The sequence below is a fragment of the Pipra filicauda genome, unplaced genomic scaffold (genome assembly GCF_003945595.2).
Source record: "Pipra filicauda isolate LSUMZ 115617 unplaced genomic scaffold, ASM394559v2 scaffold30_size5312502_pilon, whole genome shotgun sequence".
NCBI classification, from domain to species: domain Eukaryota; kingdom Metazoa; phylum Chordata; class Aves; order Passeriformes; family Pipridae; genus Pipra; species Pipra filicauda.
The window spans coordinates 5,209,299-5,226,608 of record NW_024104432.1 but is presented as its reverse complement, the minus strand read 5'-3'; the positions used below and the strand labels follow the sequence as shown (position 1 = coordinate 5,226,608).

The following is a 17,310-nucleotide window of genomic DNA, read 5'->3' as shown; positions in this document are numbered from 1 at the left end:
GAAAATTAATATAATTCTTTTCACTTGTGGTTTCTCCTACTCAGTGATGTGGCTTTAAGCTTGCTTAATTTTTCAGTGCATAGCTTGAAAGCACTCATCTGTCTTCAGCAATGTAAATAACCTGCTTGTCTATTTCTTTTGTCAGGACCTCAGTCCTAGGGTGAGAAAGGAGCATCAGGAAAAGTTTCTGAACTACCTCTTTGGCAACATTCAGTCTCCTTTCCTACCCAGACATGCAGACTTGCACAAGGACACAAATACTCATTTTTTGCTGTCTAGGAAGAAAGAAAACATTGACCAGCGTTGCTTTTTCATCTGACCTGTAATCAAGAGCTGGAGAAACTGGAAGTTCTCCAAGATTTCCAGGGAAGGTTTTTGGTAGCTTTGCACATTTGACAATGATCTGTCTGTTTTGGAATCTTATTTAGTCTTATTACAGAGCAAATCTGTGATTCTGCTATCTACAATGTGAAGAGGTTATTACTGAGTTATGAGTTATGGGACAAATTTGAAGCCTCACTTCAAATTGGAGTAAATTCTTTTTTTGCTACTTGTGAAGAAAAAAATTACACTTTCCAATTTCAACTCTCCTGAGGCTCTCAAAGGTACTTTCTTACGCCTCTGGTTAGACCCTCTCTTTTTACAAAGGCCTTGCCATTTTAGTCTTTGGTAAGAACAGCAGAAGGTTGAGATAAATTTTAGGATCTTGACATTGATCCCAGGGTTCAACTCAGTATTTCTCCATGAAGTTTATAATGTCATAGGTTCTACTGAAGGACAGCTGCCTGAAAACATTTTAGGACTCAATGTAAAGTGCAGTGTGTTCAGTGTCTAAGAAACTTCTGAAAGTGAAGGCAAATTATGAGCTTGTCTTTGTTCCTTTCACTTTAGCAACGAGTAACATTTTCAACAAGGGACCTTCATCTGCCCTGTCTCTGAGGGATGACTTGCACGCAACTGAAGCCTCTGCAGGCCTATGTCATCATAGGAATTGCATAACCATTTTAAACAAATGGCATTCTTGCGACTGTTTTTTTCCTCTCAGCTGTCTCAGCATAGGAGACCATGAAGCAAAGTGCTTTTTCACTATTTCAGTTTGATGATTTCTCAAACCTGTCTCACGTGACCTTAATTCATGCCAAAGCTGTTTCTGAGGAAGTTTACTTATTGTTAAGTGTGAAGGCAATGACATCCTTAGTTTATCCAGGACTAGACTATATAGCCTATCCCTACTTCCGTGAAAATATGATCCACATGCAGGACATAAAACTTTGCTTCCAGCTTTTCAGGTTAGTGTCTCATCGAATATGGGCTATTTATCTCCATCAGTAGAGTCACAGAAAAAGCAGAAACTCCTGAGGTAGGCAGTCACAGTCATTTTTTTGTTGTGCATGCAACTCTTTGCCCAACCTGTTTATCATGTGCAAGGAACTGTAAGGCAATCTGTGTCAACAAGTTTGAATCTTCTTTAGAAATAGGCTGTTGTATCTTAGCTATGCCTTGAAACTGCAGGTCATCAAGACACTATGTTTTGAACAAAATCGTTAAGGGTTACAGCATTTAGTTCTGATGTACCTTCCTGCCCCATCACCTTCCCTGTTTCAGTGAAATAAGAAGTGAGCTTTTTATAGCCGAAATGCTGAAAGATTGTTTCCTTGTCTTCTTAAGGGAAGGGAATTTTGCAGCAGGTATTACCTTAAGGAAGGACTTGTTCTGGAGTTAAAATAGCACTTTTACTTGCAAATTCTAGTTCAAGATTTTCACCAGGTGACAGAGGGTCAAATTTGCTCTCCTCAGGATGGATAATCTCTATTCCATAGCAGAAACCAGCACTCCAGCAGGTGTGAATTTTTCTTCATCACTTTAATTTTCATGTTTTCATTATGTGCACAAGTCTCACCTCCTCCCATATCAGATGTCAGAATTCCCAGAAGCCTAGTCATCCCTGTGTCCAGAGCAGTCAGTTCCTAAAACTGGGAGCTAATGAAAAGACTCTTCTAAGTACATCTGACTGCTGCTGTAAGATCTGGACTTCTGTAACAGTATCTTCTTATATGGCTTCTTACGATGAATTCTGAATGCATCACAAAACTTTTCATCTTGCTACTACTATGAATAAGTATGTAAGTCTCTAAGAAAGTTGGTTACAGTCACACAGTCAAGTTTTAAATTGTTCCAAATGGTGACATGCCCTTTCATGTTCAACCTTTATCTAGACATGCATATATCTAGACATCTTTGTCTAGATATGCATGTCTGTATATCCCCATTTTGAGAGGGGATCATGCTCAAGCAGTATCAACTCTCCCTGTTTTTATATTACCATAGGAAACTCATCTACATCATAATTTGTCAAACCTTTCTACACTTGGAAATTCATTAACTGATTAATTCCTGGAATACTGAAGGTCTGAGATTCCTTTAAGATGTGTTGCTGATCCTTTGTCTCATCTCGTGTTAACTGAGCAGAAGCCTCTATGCCATGCTGATGACAGAGGCTGTGATGAGTTCAGTGCTTCAGCAGCTTCAGCAGGGTAGGTATCTCAAGAGCCCTAGGCTGTGATTTCTTGGTTAAAGAACATGTGTAGTCTTGATCCCTTTAGGCATTTCATAGCCCTGAGATGGCATCTCTGGATGTATGTTTGCTGGCTTCAGTTTGTGCCTTCTTTTGGTTTTGCCTCACATTTCTGTCCTCTAGCTCAAAACCAGAATGTCAGTTCCTATCCCTATAGTATCGGGTAGCATTTGCCCTGCTCTTCTTCACCATCTTTTTCAGAAATTTTTACTGATCATTGGCACTGTGTCATAGCAAACAGAACCTTATCTTCTCATAAACAATAACATTCACAGGAATCATTCCCAGTTAATGAAACCTCTTACTGTATGTTCCACTGTGCTCATCTTCACTCTAAACTGACCTTGTTAAACCACCATAATAAAGCGTTAGTGTCTCCAGCAGCATTATTGCCTCTTGTTAGTATAATGCATCCTGTAGCCATCATAGGTCCAAAATGTATCTTTGCTCACTGCTCTTTCCTGCCTTGCTGAGCTGAGTTCACATTGGTTTCATTCTTTTTTTTGATCATTCTGTTCTTCACAGTCTTCCTCTCATCCTGCTCTGGTGTACGATTTTCCATGAACCTGAACCATGTCCTTTTACACTGTGACCACTTACGTATTCTTCCAGGGTCAGAATTTTTCTTGTCTAGAAGGGTTTGAAGTAGCCATGTCAGCCTCCAGCTGAATGGCTACACTGTGGCCAAGGAAAGTGATGTACTGTGGTGTCCACATGAGAGGAAACCTAACTGACCAGTAGTTGTCCTTCAGAGCTAGTCTCCTGAGCATTTCCAATAGCCAGAATAAGGTGCAGAACGAAGGAGAGAAAGCAAGGAAGAAGCAGGCTATAAATGGATAGAACAAGGAAATGAAGGACAGAGAAGAGATGAGCCTTATTCCCACCCTTCTGCAGCCTCTGCTGCTATTTCCCAGCCTGTAATATGTCAACATGGTTGAAGTGTGTTGTCATCAGTTTAATATCTTTTCCTGCTTTCCTTTAGGTTTATTAAACTTAACCTTGTGTTTGCGACACATACAGTTAGATATCAGTCAACTGACAGGTTATATCAGCCTGTTTTAACTTGATCTTTTATCTAGTGATGACCATAGCCAGTGCCCCTAATACACACTTATAGGAGGCACCCATGGATATGCCTTCATGGGTTACTACAAATTATTCTACTCCATGTATAGAACCCCATCTCACAGCTAATGCAAGACTGAGAACAGGTGTCAAGTCAAGCCTGTAAATTTCTCAAACTATGTAAAAAATCACTTTGACAATAGGTAGATTCCAGCTTCAACTTGGAGCACCATCCCAGAGCTAGGATCCAGAGCAACCCTGTAGACAGTAATGCTCATGCATCTACAAGGGATGGGTAGTTCCCTATTTGTAGGTTAGACAATTTGGTCTCACCTTTCAAAAACACATCTCTCCTTGGTGGAGAAACTTCTCCCGCTTCCTTTAGTCACCACTGTTGCCCTGGCACATTTCGGCAGCTAGAAGGAGCCATCTTCCTTGAGCAACCTCAGTTTGCCAACCTGTTCTGGTTTGCTTGCCAGTGGCAAATGGGGAACAACAACATTTCCTATGGAACAGATTTCAGGACAGTGGGGATGTCTGTTCTGCCTGGCAGTTTGGCTTCCAATGCCGCTAATTTAATCCACACAAATGATCCCAGAATTAGTAACAAAGCAGAAATGATGTCCCTGTCAGCTAAGGAGACATGGCTGCCGAGAGAGAAGACTTAACCACTCTTCAGGTCCTGTTTTAAAAGTAGGTGGATAATCAGTTTGTTTCTGGTTAGGAAAACAACACTCCTGCCTCGTGGGTATCCTAGCAATTTTGAATATTTCCAAAAGATTTTAGTCCAGTTCCATAATTCAGTTTTTGCCATAAACAATATTTTATAAAGCCAGGCATCACACACCCCTACTGGCTTTCTCTTATTTTCATGTTACAGGTTTATAAACTTAAATGCCTTAAATATCAGGAATTAAAGTTTTGAGGTTTTTCAAACCAGGTTTGTAACATAATCTGGTTAAAGAGAGACAGAGAACTGCTGTTGCAAATGTTGAGTGTTAAATTTAGCATGAGTCATCCCATTCTTTTTATTAACCTGACTTCATTCTTAGTCACCCAGCATAACTGTTCTTTCTCATCTCATCGAGGAGAGATCACCCTTTCCATCACCCTGGCTTGAACTCTGGAATAATGCAGGCAATCTACAGCATATTCCACCTATGCAAACAAATGTAAAGCTTCAGTAATTCTGTGACTCAACAAAAAAGCAAGTATGTGTAGTGTTTGCTATGTAAATGGACTGAATATACGCTGTTCCAACACTTGATGGGCATCAAGCAAACCCTGTCTAAATTAAAGGCTGTTTAATCATTAAGAGTCCCATGCTTTCACTGGTAGAAATAGGATACACTGCCCTTGAGAAAATGTGAAGTGGATGGCCGTCTGCTGTCACTGTGCTGGACTCCACATGAACGCTGTAATGTTTGCGGAGACCTTGCCCAGAAGCAGTGCATAGGACAAGTAATCAAAGAGGAGAAAAAAGTCCCCTTGTCATTCTATCTGCAAGTTTCTGAACTAAAATACACATACACAACTCACTTGTTGGGTTGGGCTTTTTTCCCAGCTTATTCTTATTTTAGATATCCACAAAAATTTTGCCAAACTTTGGCAATTATTTTCTTAGGGTTGCAGAAATCAATACTACCAGACTTAAAGTCATGATACACATTCAGAAAGAGCTGACAAAGAAACAAAATGAGTGACTGACAGAACAATAGGAAATTCTGCTAACAGATTCATAGGATGTTTTCCATTTTATGGCCATGTGGTAGTTTGGTCTAGGCCTTCCTTGGTGACCAGTTTGTAACCAAGGAAGGGTCCAGATTTACCCAAGTATTCCCTACGATTTTTACGTAAGCCAGACTATAAGAAGAAAGGAGGAAAGGTGTTTCAGTGTGTGTACTGAAGTAATGATTTAGTTAGAGGAATAGAGGCTGGAACCAGCAGATCAGCTTTCCAATAAGGAGACAGCCACCTGCCCACCCTTTCTAGAAAGTTCTGTGATGTTCTTTGAAAAGAGCAAAGACAGAAGGAAATGTTTCAACGGAAGTCTCATGTTTATTTCTTCACCTACTAAAGATCTGATTTTATTTTTAATGATGGGAGGATTGTTTGGCAGGGCCTACCCCTGAAAGGGAAAGTCCCAGTGTAATGTTTACATGGGTGACAAGCCAAGCCAACGTATAACATGCAATTCAGAATCTTTGCTAAATTAGCTGTGTCAGAGATGATTTCTTCAGGAAAAAAAAACCAAAAAAACATTGCCTAGTGAGGACAAAAATGTTCTAATTATTTCCTATTAAAAAGGACTTTTAGAAACAAAATCCTGAGATTTTGGCAATCAATTTATTAAATCTTACATAACTGTGAAGAAAAAAATTTTTTTTAAAAATGCTTTCTAAACCAATCCCCACGAGAAAGCTCACTCGTATCTACTGGCTGCTAAGAATACTTCTGAGTCTTTCATCAATCTAATTCTGTCTAGATTTGACAGGATTATATGAAGGCAAATATTAAGAGCGAGCTGATTAGCTTTTCCTAAATCTTTCAAAACATCAGGACAGTGAAAATGGAGATAGGAAATTTGTAAAAAAATTACTCTATATAAGATGGTTTTTATTTTGAAATGGAATTAATATAATTCTAGAAAGTGATTGAAAGAAAATTTTCCTTCCTGTGCAAACTAAACATTCATGAATGGCAATAGAATGAGGGCATGCTTGTGATAAACCACTCCTGGCCCAAGTTAAACAGACAGCACTCTCTTTGATGCTTACAAAGAGATATTTAATTTCATTATATGCTAGCTACTTTCATGACCTCTGACTATTCTTTTTGAGAGAGATCCTTTTTTTCTATTCTATTTTTCATGGCCCATGTAATGCCTTAGTTTACACAAGAGAGAACTGTTCACTGTAAGTGATGGAATTATAAAAGATTCATTGTAGAAGACAGAACTCATTGCTAATACATATATTTGTATTACAGATGCTCTCTCTCTCTCTATATATATATATTTTAAACTACTTCTCTGTATATGATTGCAATTAGAACAAGGAAAACAGGAAGTGCCAGCAGTGTATGATGCATTATCAGCCTGCTAAAACACCTGTGTACAGAATAAGATGGTGGTACAGTGGGCATATGTGGGTTTATATGCATTTATGGCTGAGTACGTTTACTGAAGTATCTCAAGAGTTTTTAGACTTTAAGCAAAGGAATGTAAAAATACATGATAAACAGTTAAGTAATTTTTTTTTCATACAAAGCCCGATTTTTGCATAACGTACTGCTTAATACAAGCAGAAAATTTGCCCTAAGATGATGTTATGAATGATATGTAGTGCTTCTTTTTAAAAAGGTGCAAGGCACCATGTAAATGCAATATAAAGATTAATTATGTTAATAAAGTAATTACAAAAAATGTACACTTTAAAGACTAAATTTTAAAATGTATTTATACTGGCAAATTATGTTTTCTTACCATGAAGTTTTAGGAATGTTAACTTAGTAAAGTTGAAAATACTTCTGTAAATAGTAGAAGTATTTTATTTAGTTTTTTTTTTCTCTGCCTGTCTGGGAAATGAAGAACTTGCATGTTTTGCATGCTTCACCAACAAGCTTTTCAACAAAGTTACAGTTCTGAGAAGCCTCATTAACTCTCTCATAGTCTGTTCACTTTCACTTATCTTATCTGATCAGTTTTTATATTACTTTATTTTTGGTCATTTTAAAACACTGGGACAATGCCCTGAATTGAGAATCTTAGTGTAGCTTCTGAAAAGATGGTTACTTTTCAGGGAGAAGTGATTTCCTGAACCATTAAATAACTTCATTAAATACTTGCTGGCTTTAGACTGATCCCAAACTGTGTCATACATGTTTTTTCTTATGAACTTGATTATTCACAGTTCAAAACAACTGTACAGTACAGTTCTGGTGTCCTCAACAAAGGAAGGACATGGAACTGTGGGAGCAAGTCCAGAGGAGGGCCACAAAGTTGATAAGAGGACTGGAGCACCTCCCCTATGCATAAAGGCTGAGAAAGTTGGGCCTGTTCAGCCTGGAGAAAAGAAGGTTGCATGGAGAACTCATTGCAACCTTCCAGTATGTGAAGGGGGCCTACAGGGAAGCCAGAGAGGGACTTTTCATCAGGAGCTGTGGTGATAGCACAAGAAGTAATGGGTACAAATTGAAAGAGGGAAAATTTAGGTAAGATATTAGGAAGAAATTCTTTACTTTGAGGGTGGTAAGACACTGGAACAGGTTGCCCAGGGAAGTTATGGATGCCCCAGCCCTGGCAGTGTTCAAAGCCGGGTTGGATAAAGCCTTGAGTAACCTGGTCTAGTGGGAGGTGTCCCTGCACATGGCAGCGGGGTTGGCACTAGGTGATCTTTAAGGTCCATTCCAATCCCTTAACATTCTGTGACTGTATGATAAAACCCAGTCACAAAGGACAATGAGTTACAGAGACTGAATGCCTGAATCACTTCAATGTACTGCTTTTCTTTCTCAAAAAAGTAACTGGGTGTATGATACCAGCAAGCTGGAATACCCTTACCTGACTGAGTACCCAACTGCTGTGCAGTGTAAAACAGGATACCATCTGGAGATAGAGTCTGAAACTGTAGTTTGATATGGGTCTTATGGCGAATATAAAAGGGTGCAAATGACATCCATGATGATTCATTACTTCTGAAAGATGGATCACTAATGGAAATACCTGAAAAATACAAGAGAAAATGTCTTCTGAAAGATATTTTGAGAAGGCTGCATTATTACGTTCGTAGTTCATAAATGCTGTACATAAGGCTTCCAATTCTTCCCTTTCCAAAGAATAAAAATAACTTAGATACAGAATAAAACTTAGATAATAGCAAATCAATCCCATTGTCTTCTGTGTGCCTTATTTTCATTAACAATCAAGGCTATAGTTGTAATGCAAAATAAATGTGATCTTCTTAGCATTCATTTTCAAATAAATGTAACTGTAAATTTTACACATTTTAAAAATTCCATGCAAGTACTTTTGTAGGAGTCGGAATAAACATTTCTTTCCTCAAAATACAGATTAAAATCTAAGTGAAGGATTTTTAATGAGCTTCTTTGTGTGTCATAAGAATGTACCTTTTAAGTGGAAAGTGCTCATTAATTGCTTCTGAAATGTTTGGTAATTCATTATCTTATACTGAAATGAAGCACTCACACAATTACTGTTAAGATACAATGTACTCTTTTGAGCTGTACACAACTTCATCATCCTGTCTCAGTGCTAATTCTTCATATGCCCCACAAAATCAGGCTGGCTAAACCTTCTTAAACCAGCTGATAAATAATTATGCTTTTCTATACTGTTAATGTAACTATTTATAATTTTTCTCAGTAAATTGGCATTACATATTTGAGTTATCATAGAATCATAAAATGGTTTGGCTTGGAAGAGACCTTAAAGATCATTGTTTCCAACCCCTCTGCCATGGGGAGGCACATCTTCCACTAGACCAGGTTGCCCAGGGCCCCATCCAACACTCCCAGGGATGGGGCATCCACAACTTCTCTGGGCAACATGTTCCAGTACCTCACCACCATCACAGTAAAGAATTTTTTCCTAATATCCAATCTAAAATTAATCTTTCAGTTTGAAGCCATTCCCCCTTGTCCTGTCACTACATGCTGTTGTAAATATTTCTCAAATTATGTTAGTTATTCGCTAATTCATTATCATGTGGTTGTTAGTTTATTTGTGATTCACTGGAATAAATCAAGCTACTTAAATGTGCAGGGTGTATTTAGACCTGTGTTATAAGCTCTTTTTACTATTTAGTTAAACAGCAGTACTAAATGCCTGAGCTGTAAGTGTTGGCCCCCTCACTTCTCAGTTTTCCTGCTGAAGCTATGCCGCTTCTCTCCTAGGAAGCCAACATCTTTCTTCATTTTGGTGCTCCCAATTTCATAGTTTTATAGTAACTTACTTTCACTTAAATATACCTTCAGTATGTCCTTGTAGTGCATTCTTAGGTAACCTTATGTTATCTTTCCACACTCAAGTTTTCTGCATAGCGTCTGATGGTGAATCCACTCACCATCCAGTTGCACCTTATACTGCTTATTGCAGACGGGCCTTAGTTATTAAGCTGGAGTACAGCCAGCATGCTGCAAGATTTGTGATTTGTCTATTTGTCACACCCCCTCTCTCTGAGTAGGATTCAAGGTGAACCTGGTGGATTGTATCCAGCAGCCAGATGCACCATTATACAGGATCCAGATCTCCCACCTGTTACCAGCATAACCTGACTTGAGGATGCCTTTTGAATGAGTAGTAACAGCACAGCTGACCTTTTCATTAATTTCCCCCAGTAGACTACAGTTAATATGTCTGAGGAAGGTGCATGGATTTGATGTCACAAATTCTCAGTAAGTCTGAAAGTAAGTTTTAATCACTGGAATAGCAATTGTAATGGACTTATGAAATGCTTGAATGATCAGAATGAGGCTTTTGATGAGCTGTTGTTCAATGTATGTATATATTTTCAAATCACTCCCATCCTAAGTATCATAATAGCTGTTATGCATGCTATCAAGGCTAGGCAGTGTCTGTAGTAATACATGACATAATGTCAAAAATGTGAAGTTCCTGGCATCTATACTTAAAAATTGCCAGAAATAAAAGTAGTTTTAAGAATAGCAATTACCCTGGAAGATAAATAGTAATAAAATTTGCTAAACAGATTTGGTGATGTAATTTATATCACTAAAACTTATAAACACTATCAGGTAGAAAAGACAAAGGAATACTTAATATTTCATATGGATTTTTAGGTGCTTGCATTTTTTTCAGTAGGTAAGAAACAATTCTCTCTGTTGGTAGTTGAAGATATAATCCCCGTACTGATGTCTTTGTATTTCAAAATCAATCAGCAATAGTAATTCATTTTGTACATAGACATTGTTGCTTCATGCATCATTTGGAAGTCAGCCTTCTCTTAGCAAATTTTTGCACAGCGAGACTTATATAGGGAGGAACTGTGCCACAGTGGTCAATCTTATATTAAAATATGCTGCTGCTTAAAAGGTCATCCTGGGCAAAGTGTACAGTGAGACATCTGAGAATCTTTATGGCAGATTCAGTTTCACTTTGTCAATGTAGTTAATTCTTTACTGCTTATAGGAAGCAGGACAATGACTAGTGTGAGAGCAAAATCAGCAGGATCGAAATGCTACATTGCTTTTCATTGGGAGGTATATGAAAGGAAGATTGCTATCATAAAAAACCTTGGAGCAGAGAAAGAGAACAATGATAAAAAAGTGGTTTTACACTCAGAGAAAGAATTAAATCCGTGGTTTTACATTACAAATAGAGTATTCAAAAATAACACCTACATCTTCAGCAGCAGATGTCAGAATGCTTTATTAAGGAGGTATTAATCTGATTTATAGATATCAAATACAATATTTAATATACTTCATTCTGAAACTTCTAAGATACAAATATTTCCATTATACTAAAAGGTGGGGGGTTATTCCCAATAAATGTATCTTACAGGTGTCAGAAAGCAACATATTTTGCTACAATGCAGCAGGACTAACTATAGGAACTACTAGAATGACTTCTAATTTGCTTGTAAATTATCTGTAGATCCTGCAAGTGCCAATCGTGTGCATGGAAAAAATCTGACTTGACAGGTACATGGAAATGTGCATCCATATCTCAGAACAGAATGCATTCACTCTACCACTGCACATAGGTGAGCAGTATGAAATTTCATTTTTGCAAAATTGCTTCTATAGAGGGACAAAGTTTTAAGGTGAAGAATAAGATAATTTAAGCTTTTCAATTTGCTTTTATGGCAGGCATATGCAAAAATAGCATATCATGTCAAAGGCTGAGGTACCTCACCGTTGTGTTCTTGACAGCAAACGTTTTTTCTCACCTAAGATAAGAAAATAAGAAGCTCAGCTCAGCCTGCACAAGACAGTGCCTGTTTTACATATGCTTTCTCCAGAGAAACTCTTTGCTAAAGCAAATGAGGTGAATGGATGCCTTTGCCAATCCTATAAGCTGAATTGTAGGACTTGTGCTGTTGTAACTACTGCAGTACTCACTGCAGCACTCACCAGTGCATTTTAAGCACAACAGGCATTTAAGCAAATACTTCTCTATCTGATTGATGACCCGCTTTTCTAAGCTGAATATGAGTATCTGATGAAGCTGAACAGAATCACAGAAGCACAGAATGGGTAAGGTTGGAAGGAACCATGGTGGGTCATCTGGTCCAACCTCCCTGCTTAAGCAAGGGCATCCTAGAGCACATGGCACAGGATTGAGTCCAGACAGTTCTTGAATAACTCCAGTGAAGGAGACTCCACAACCTCTCTGGGCAATATATTCCAGCTTCCAACAAGAAGGTGAAGGAAAATGTGAGTCACTCCTCAAAGGAGTGTGGACCTAATAACAAAGGACACAGAAAAAAACCATGTTGGCTCATTTTTCACTTGGTAAAGCGTGATTAAACCTCTCAAGTCCCTGAATCTGATAGCTGGGCTTGGAGAAGTGAACCATCAGTTCCACAGTGATGAGGCAGGTGCTAAGGTCAAGCCTGCAAATAAATCAGTCTGTGAGTCAAGGTCCGGGTCTGGATCAAGTGGATCTTGACACTGCTGCAGTATAGTTCAGATGGGATCAAGGGGCATTTAAAAGCTGCTCCTGAAGCAATACAGGAGGAAGCTCCTGTTGGGGTTCCTCAGCAAAGCTGTCTTTGAGACCAGAGACCAGCTCCATCTCTATGGGCTAACAAACACTGAAAGCTTTAAACTCCACAGTCAGAAACTTTTAATGCTTTAATTTGATTGGAGATAGAGAGTGAGTAGCTTCACCAGTTGTTTTTTTCAGTTTGGAAAACAATGGCAAGTCTGTCTGTATGAAAATCTTCATCTTAATGCAATACAATTTGATTAAGGTTAGTTCAAAGATTACTAATATTGCATGGGCATTGTTTTTTGCTGTATAAATATTTAGAAAAACTGAAAAATATTAATTTTGTCTTATCTAAATGTAAATGTATTTTTCTGTTGAATTACCACTTATTTAATCTTTGAAGTACTAACTTGTCATAACTTATAAACTAATTCATGTATAGTGAAAAAAGATTATAGTTCAACTTTTAGTGCAGTAATAAGCACATGTTAACATGCATGTTAACAAAAATATCAATTATTAATACAATTCAAATATAACTATTAGAACAATGTACTCATGAAATCTGATCTTGGCAGACCAGCAGCCATTAGTGATCTTTGCTGTCCCTGAAGAGGAGAGACTGAGGCAATCATTATTCTGAGCAATACTGGAACAAAACCCTGCAATTTTGTAAGTGAAGTTCTGTTTGGTTTTGTTGCAGTGGAGTTGTAGTCTCTACTGTAAGCTAATTAGAGACCTAATTAGCTAAGAACTAATATCTACGAGCATATGGCTAAATCCCTAAAGAGATCTCTGGTTTTCCAAAGCCTAAAATAGCTATTACTAGCCAAAGTCAAAACAGTAGACCTCAGTCTTTCAGTATGACACATATTAAGAAATTAATGCCTATCAGTAAGTCATCCAAGCCAGAAAATTGTAGTGGGAGCAGCCATGAAACCTCAGTACTAGGAAATCGTTTGGACCAGAAATCTAAACCTGATTCTCCTGCATCTGAGGATATGGATATTATACCCAGGATATGGATAATTTCTATTTCTTCTGTCCAACAAATATTTCAGTAAACAAAGATTTCCTGGAAGAGATTAGGTGATAGAGGGAAAAAAGGAAAACATTACCTACCCAATCACTCAGTGATTATAATATTCTTTGAGGATTTGGCAGTGTTCAGGTATTTGCATCATGATAGTGAAAGTGAATGCTTAGTCACTAGGCAATTAGAAAATGTGACACAAAAAAAAAATCTACAAATATTTAATCCATGCCTGCCTTTGCTAATAAGCTTATTCCAGCTACTGAAATGCTCCTAAGGTGCTTTCAAAATGAAACCTGCAAGAAGAAACACCCAATTTGAAATTCCCTCTTTGGGACCATTTTGGCACTGGAAGCCTCTGATTGTCTAAAGACTGGGGGAGTGGGCAGGAATGTGAGTATCTCAGTGCAGCCTGATACAGCAATTTGTAAAGAGTCAAGTATCTAACACTTAATTACTCTAGTTTCTATCTTGGACTCAATTTAGTTTGACAACAGTGTAAATGTGCTTTGAGGAGGACTGGAGTATTAGAGAGCTGATATTCTGCATGCTGTTTACGAGAATAGTTAAGTCAGGGAAATAGATTACTATGAAACTGGAGGGATTAGTTTTGGCATTAAAACACTTTAATTTAGCTGTCTATACATATCATTTATAGGCAGGAAAATACCCATTGTGGTGAACTATGATGTTAGACAGGACTTAGTTGCTTAACCATGTTCGTCACTTGCCACTGAGAAGCTGTAGTGCATCCAGGCCATCCACATGGGCCTGAGTGGTATAACAGCAAACACAGGACCTGCAGCAGTTGGCAGCTTCAAGCTGAAAGGGATGTATTGCCATGTAACCAAGTCCTGTTCTCCGGCAAATGAGTATCATCGCTGTGCAACACAGGTAACAGATCTATAAAGAAATTAACATTTTCCTGAAGTTGTCTCCTCTAAGGCTCCATTCAGTTTCCTAAATGTAGGTACCTACTTTTCACAACCTCTATTACCTTACCTTTATTTGCCATTTCAGAAAAGCCCAGGCATCCAGCAGGTCCTGTGCCATATCTATGAATCCTGTCTTGATGCTTTTTTTGATACAAGTTTGAATGCCAGGGTATCTCAAACAGCCTTAACCATTTACATTTAGAAAAGTTTCTTATTAACTAAGTATCTTCACTGACTCTATTGACTAGACATTTATAATGGAAACTTATGTATTGAACTCACATATGGTCACTTAAATCTACATGCTTTGCCTTTAAAACCAGTTCCCACCATTAATTAACTAACTAACTATGAACACCTTCACAAAGTAAGGTGAGAAGCATATTTCCAGCAAATCAGTCATGCTCATAGAGGAAGTCTAAATAGTTCCAGAGTCATCTTACTAAGTGCTAGTTAGCTGGCTGTATCTTGTTCTTATTCAATTGGGTGATTGGAGGGAATGGTAAGTAAATGATGGAATTTTTATTGGGACATCACATCCCATGATGACATGGCTGACCTGGTGTGGAGGGTATTATCAACTCCTTCACTGTGTCATACATGACTTCCCTTGAGTTTATATATGATGTATTTAAGTAGATAATTCACTTTATTCTACTTGGCCTTTTAAATTATACAGATAAATATTACAAATGCGCGTTTCTTTGTGCCTATCAAGAATATTACGTTTACTGGACTATTACTAACAAACTTGAAAGCTTATATTGCTTTTTAGGTAAATCAAATGGCACATTTTATCCTTATAGGATAGGACTGCTGTAGCTACTATTTAAAGCTTTGCTCATGTTGCCTCAAAGTTTGAAGAAATAACAGTGGAAATAATCACTGTCACTCAAAACAGCAAGTTAATAAGTGCCTGCAGTAGACCTTTAAATAAAAGAAAGGTTTCCAAATAGTAACTATGAAATAGTTTGTGCAAATCTAACTGCACTGTAAGATAAGTCCAACAGATGCGTACATGTATATGTGCTTCAGTGTGTGTATATAAGGTATATTGTCAAGTCTTGAGCTAAATCATACTGTGAATTAATCTGTCTTACAATAGCAGTTAAAATATGTCAAGTAACATTCTGGACTACGTAGAAAGAAAAAGACATTTATCGCTAAAATTATTTCAAAAGTCAGTTTTCCATTTTTCATTCATTCACCATGACTGTGAAGATGGATTAAATAGTTGTAGAATTGTCATTACTTTTTTTTCCTTTCTGTCAGTTTTCCAGGTACTATCAAAAATTTTGCTGTATTTTTGTATCGGAATAATGGAATTTGGTGTCAGAATAATATCTAGAAAGTTGACTTGAGTTGATAAATGTGGCCCAAGGAAGTTGTTTGCCATTTTTTCATCAAGGAAATGGCTTTACTGCTTGACAAGTATCTCACTAAACCAAGGACAGAACAATGAAAAGCTCTTTACATTTGCTTTCAGTTCTTCAAGAGCTGTATGTTGACAGGCAGTATTTGTAGCTATGGAATTCAGAGACTAATATATAGTTGAAGAAATCTATTTATTAACTTATTTCGTTGTGAAAAAGGCAGTGGCATTCTATTATCATGCCTTGAAGTCAAGAAAAATTATTTTAATAGATTTTATGAATGTATGTGTCACAAAACTAATCCCGCTAAAGAAAACTATTGAATAATTTAAAATGTATAGAAATATTGCCGTGAAAACCATGTTTATTTTTGCCACTGGCAAGTCTTCTCCAATAGTGCCATCTATAGAATCTTTTGAATATTACATTGCTGTCCCCTTAAATGAGAATATTATCAGGTCTATGAAATCTTCAGTTAACTAATCTGATATTGCAGGTTTTCTTAATTTCTCTACAAAATTATCTAGGAAATAAATATGCTTAGTACCTTAAAAAGTTCTATCTTATGTGTAAATACATGTCAATGCTTAATGTCAGAGAAACTTCATTGACTTCAAATTTATTTTTGCTCAAGTTTTTCACCACCTTTAGTGATGCTGTTTATGCCAAGATGAGAGAGTTGATTTAATCCATTAAAATAAGTGTCAAGAAAAATAAATTTAAAAAAAAAAAAAAGTGATGGTTTCACTCTAGGCCTTCTTGGAGACCAGCTTGTAACCAGGAAGAAACTAGGAAGGTGATCACGGAAGTATTCCAAGCTATTCCTTTACGTAAGTTGAGGTATAAATAAAACCAGCAGGAGGGACCTCGCTCTCTTCCTTTCCGGCGAGGTTCGAGAACGGTGGGTCCCTACCTCGGTCTGGCTTTTGCCATCAAGAAGAGCAAAATCAAGGGACCTGCCCAAGAGATCCAATTCCTAGGGGTGAAATGGCAAGATGGACGACGCCAGATACCAACAGACGTAATCAACAAGATTGTAGCAATGGCTCCACCCACAAACAAGAAAGAGACCCAAGCTTTTCTGGGAGCCATAGGCTTCTGGAGGATGCACATTCCAGAATACAGTCAGATTGTGAGCCCTCTTTACTTTGTGACCCGTAAAAAGAACAATTTCCAGTGGCGTCCTGAGCAACAACAAGCTTTCAGGCAGATCAAGCAAGAAATTGCACATGCCGTGGCTCTTGGACCAGTCAGAACGGGACCAGATGTAAAGAATGTACTCTACACTGCAGCTGGAGATAAAGGTCCCTCCTGGAGCCTCTGGCAAAAGGTGCCTGGCGAGACGCGAGGGTGACCATTGGGTTTCTGGAGCCAAAGCTACAGAGGTTCTGAGGCCAATTACACCCCTGTGGAAAAGGAAATCTTAGCGGCGTATGAAGGTATACGAGCAGCTTCAGAGGTAATTGGTACCGAAACACAGCTCTTCCTGGCACCCCGATTACCAGTCTTGAGCTGGATGTTCAAAGGGAAGGTGCCCTCTACGCATCATGCCACCGACGCCACGTGGAGCAAGTGGATTGCTTTGATTACGCAACGTGTCCGAATCGGGAACTCGAATCACCCTGGCATCTTGG

At 38.0% G+C, this 17,310-nt stretch overlaps 1 protein-coding gene across 1 annotated transcript in view; it reads right to left on the bottom strand.

Moving 5' to 3' along the window:
* LOC113992859 (protein eyes shut homolog) overlaps positions 1 to 17,310 on the bottom strand; it is a 262,860-nt gene that overhangs the window by 3,738 nt on the left and 241,812 nt on the right. The window contains exon 14 of the mRNA XM_027730560.2: positions 8,202 to 8,363. Coding sequence (XP_027586361.1) covers positions 8,202 to 8,363 — 162 coding nt within the window. The remainder of the gene's footprint in view (positions 1 to 8,201; positions 8,364 to 17,310) is intronic.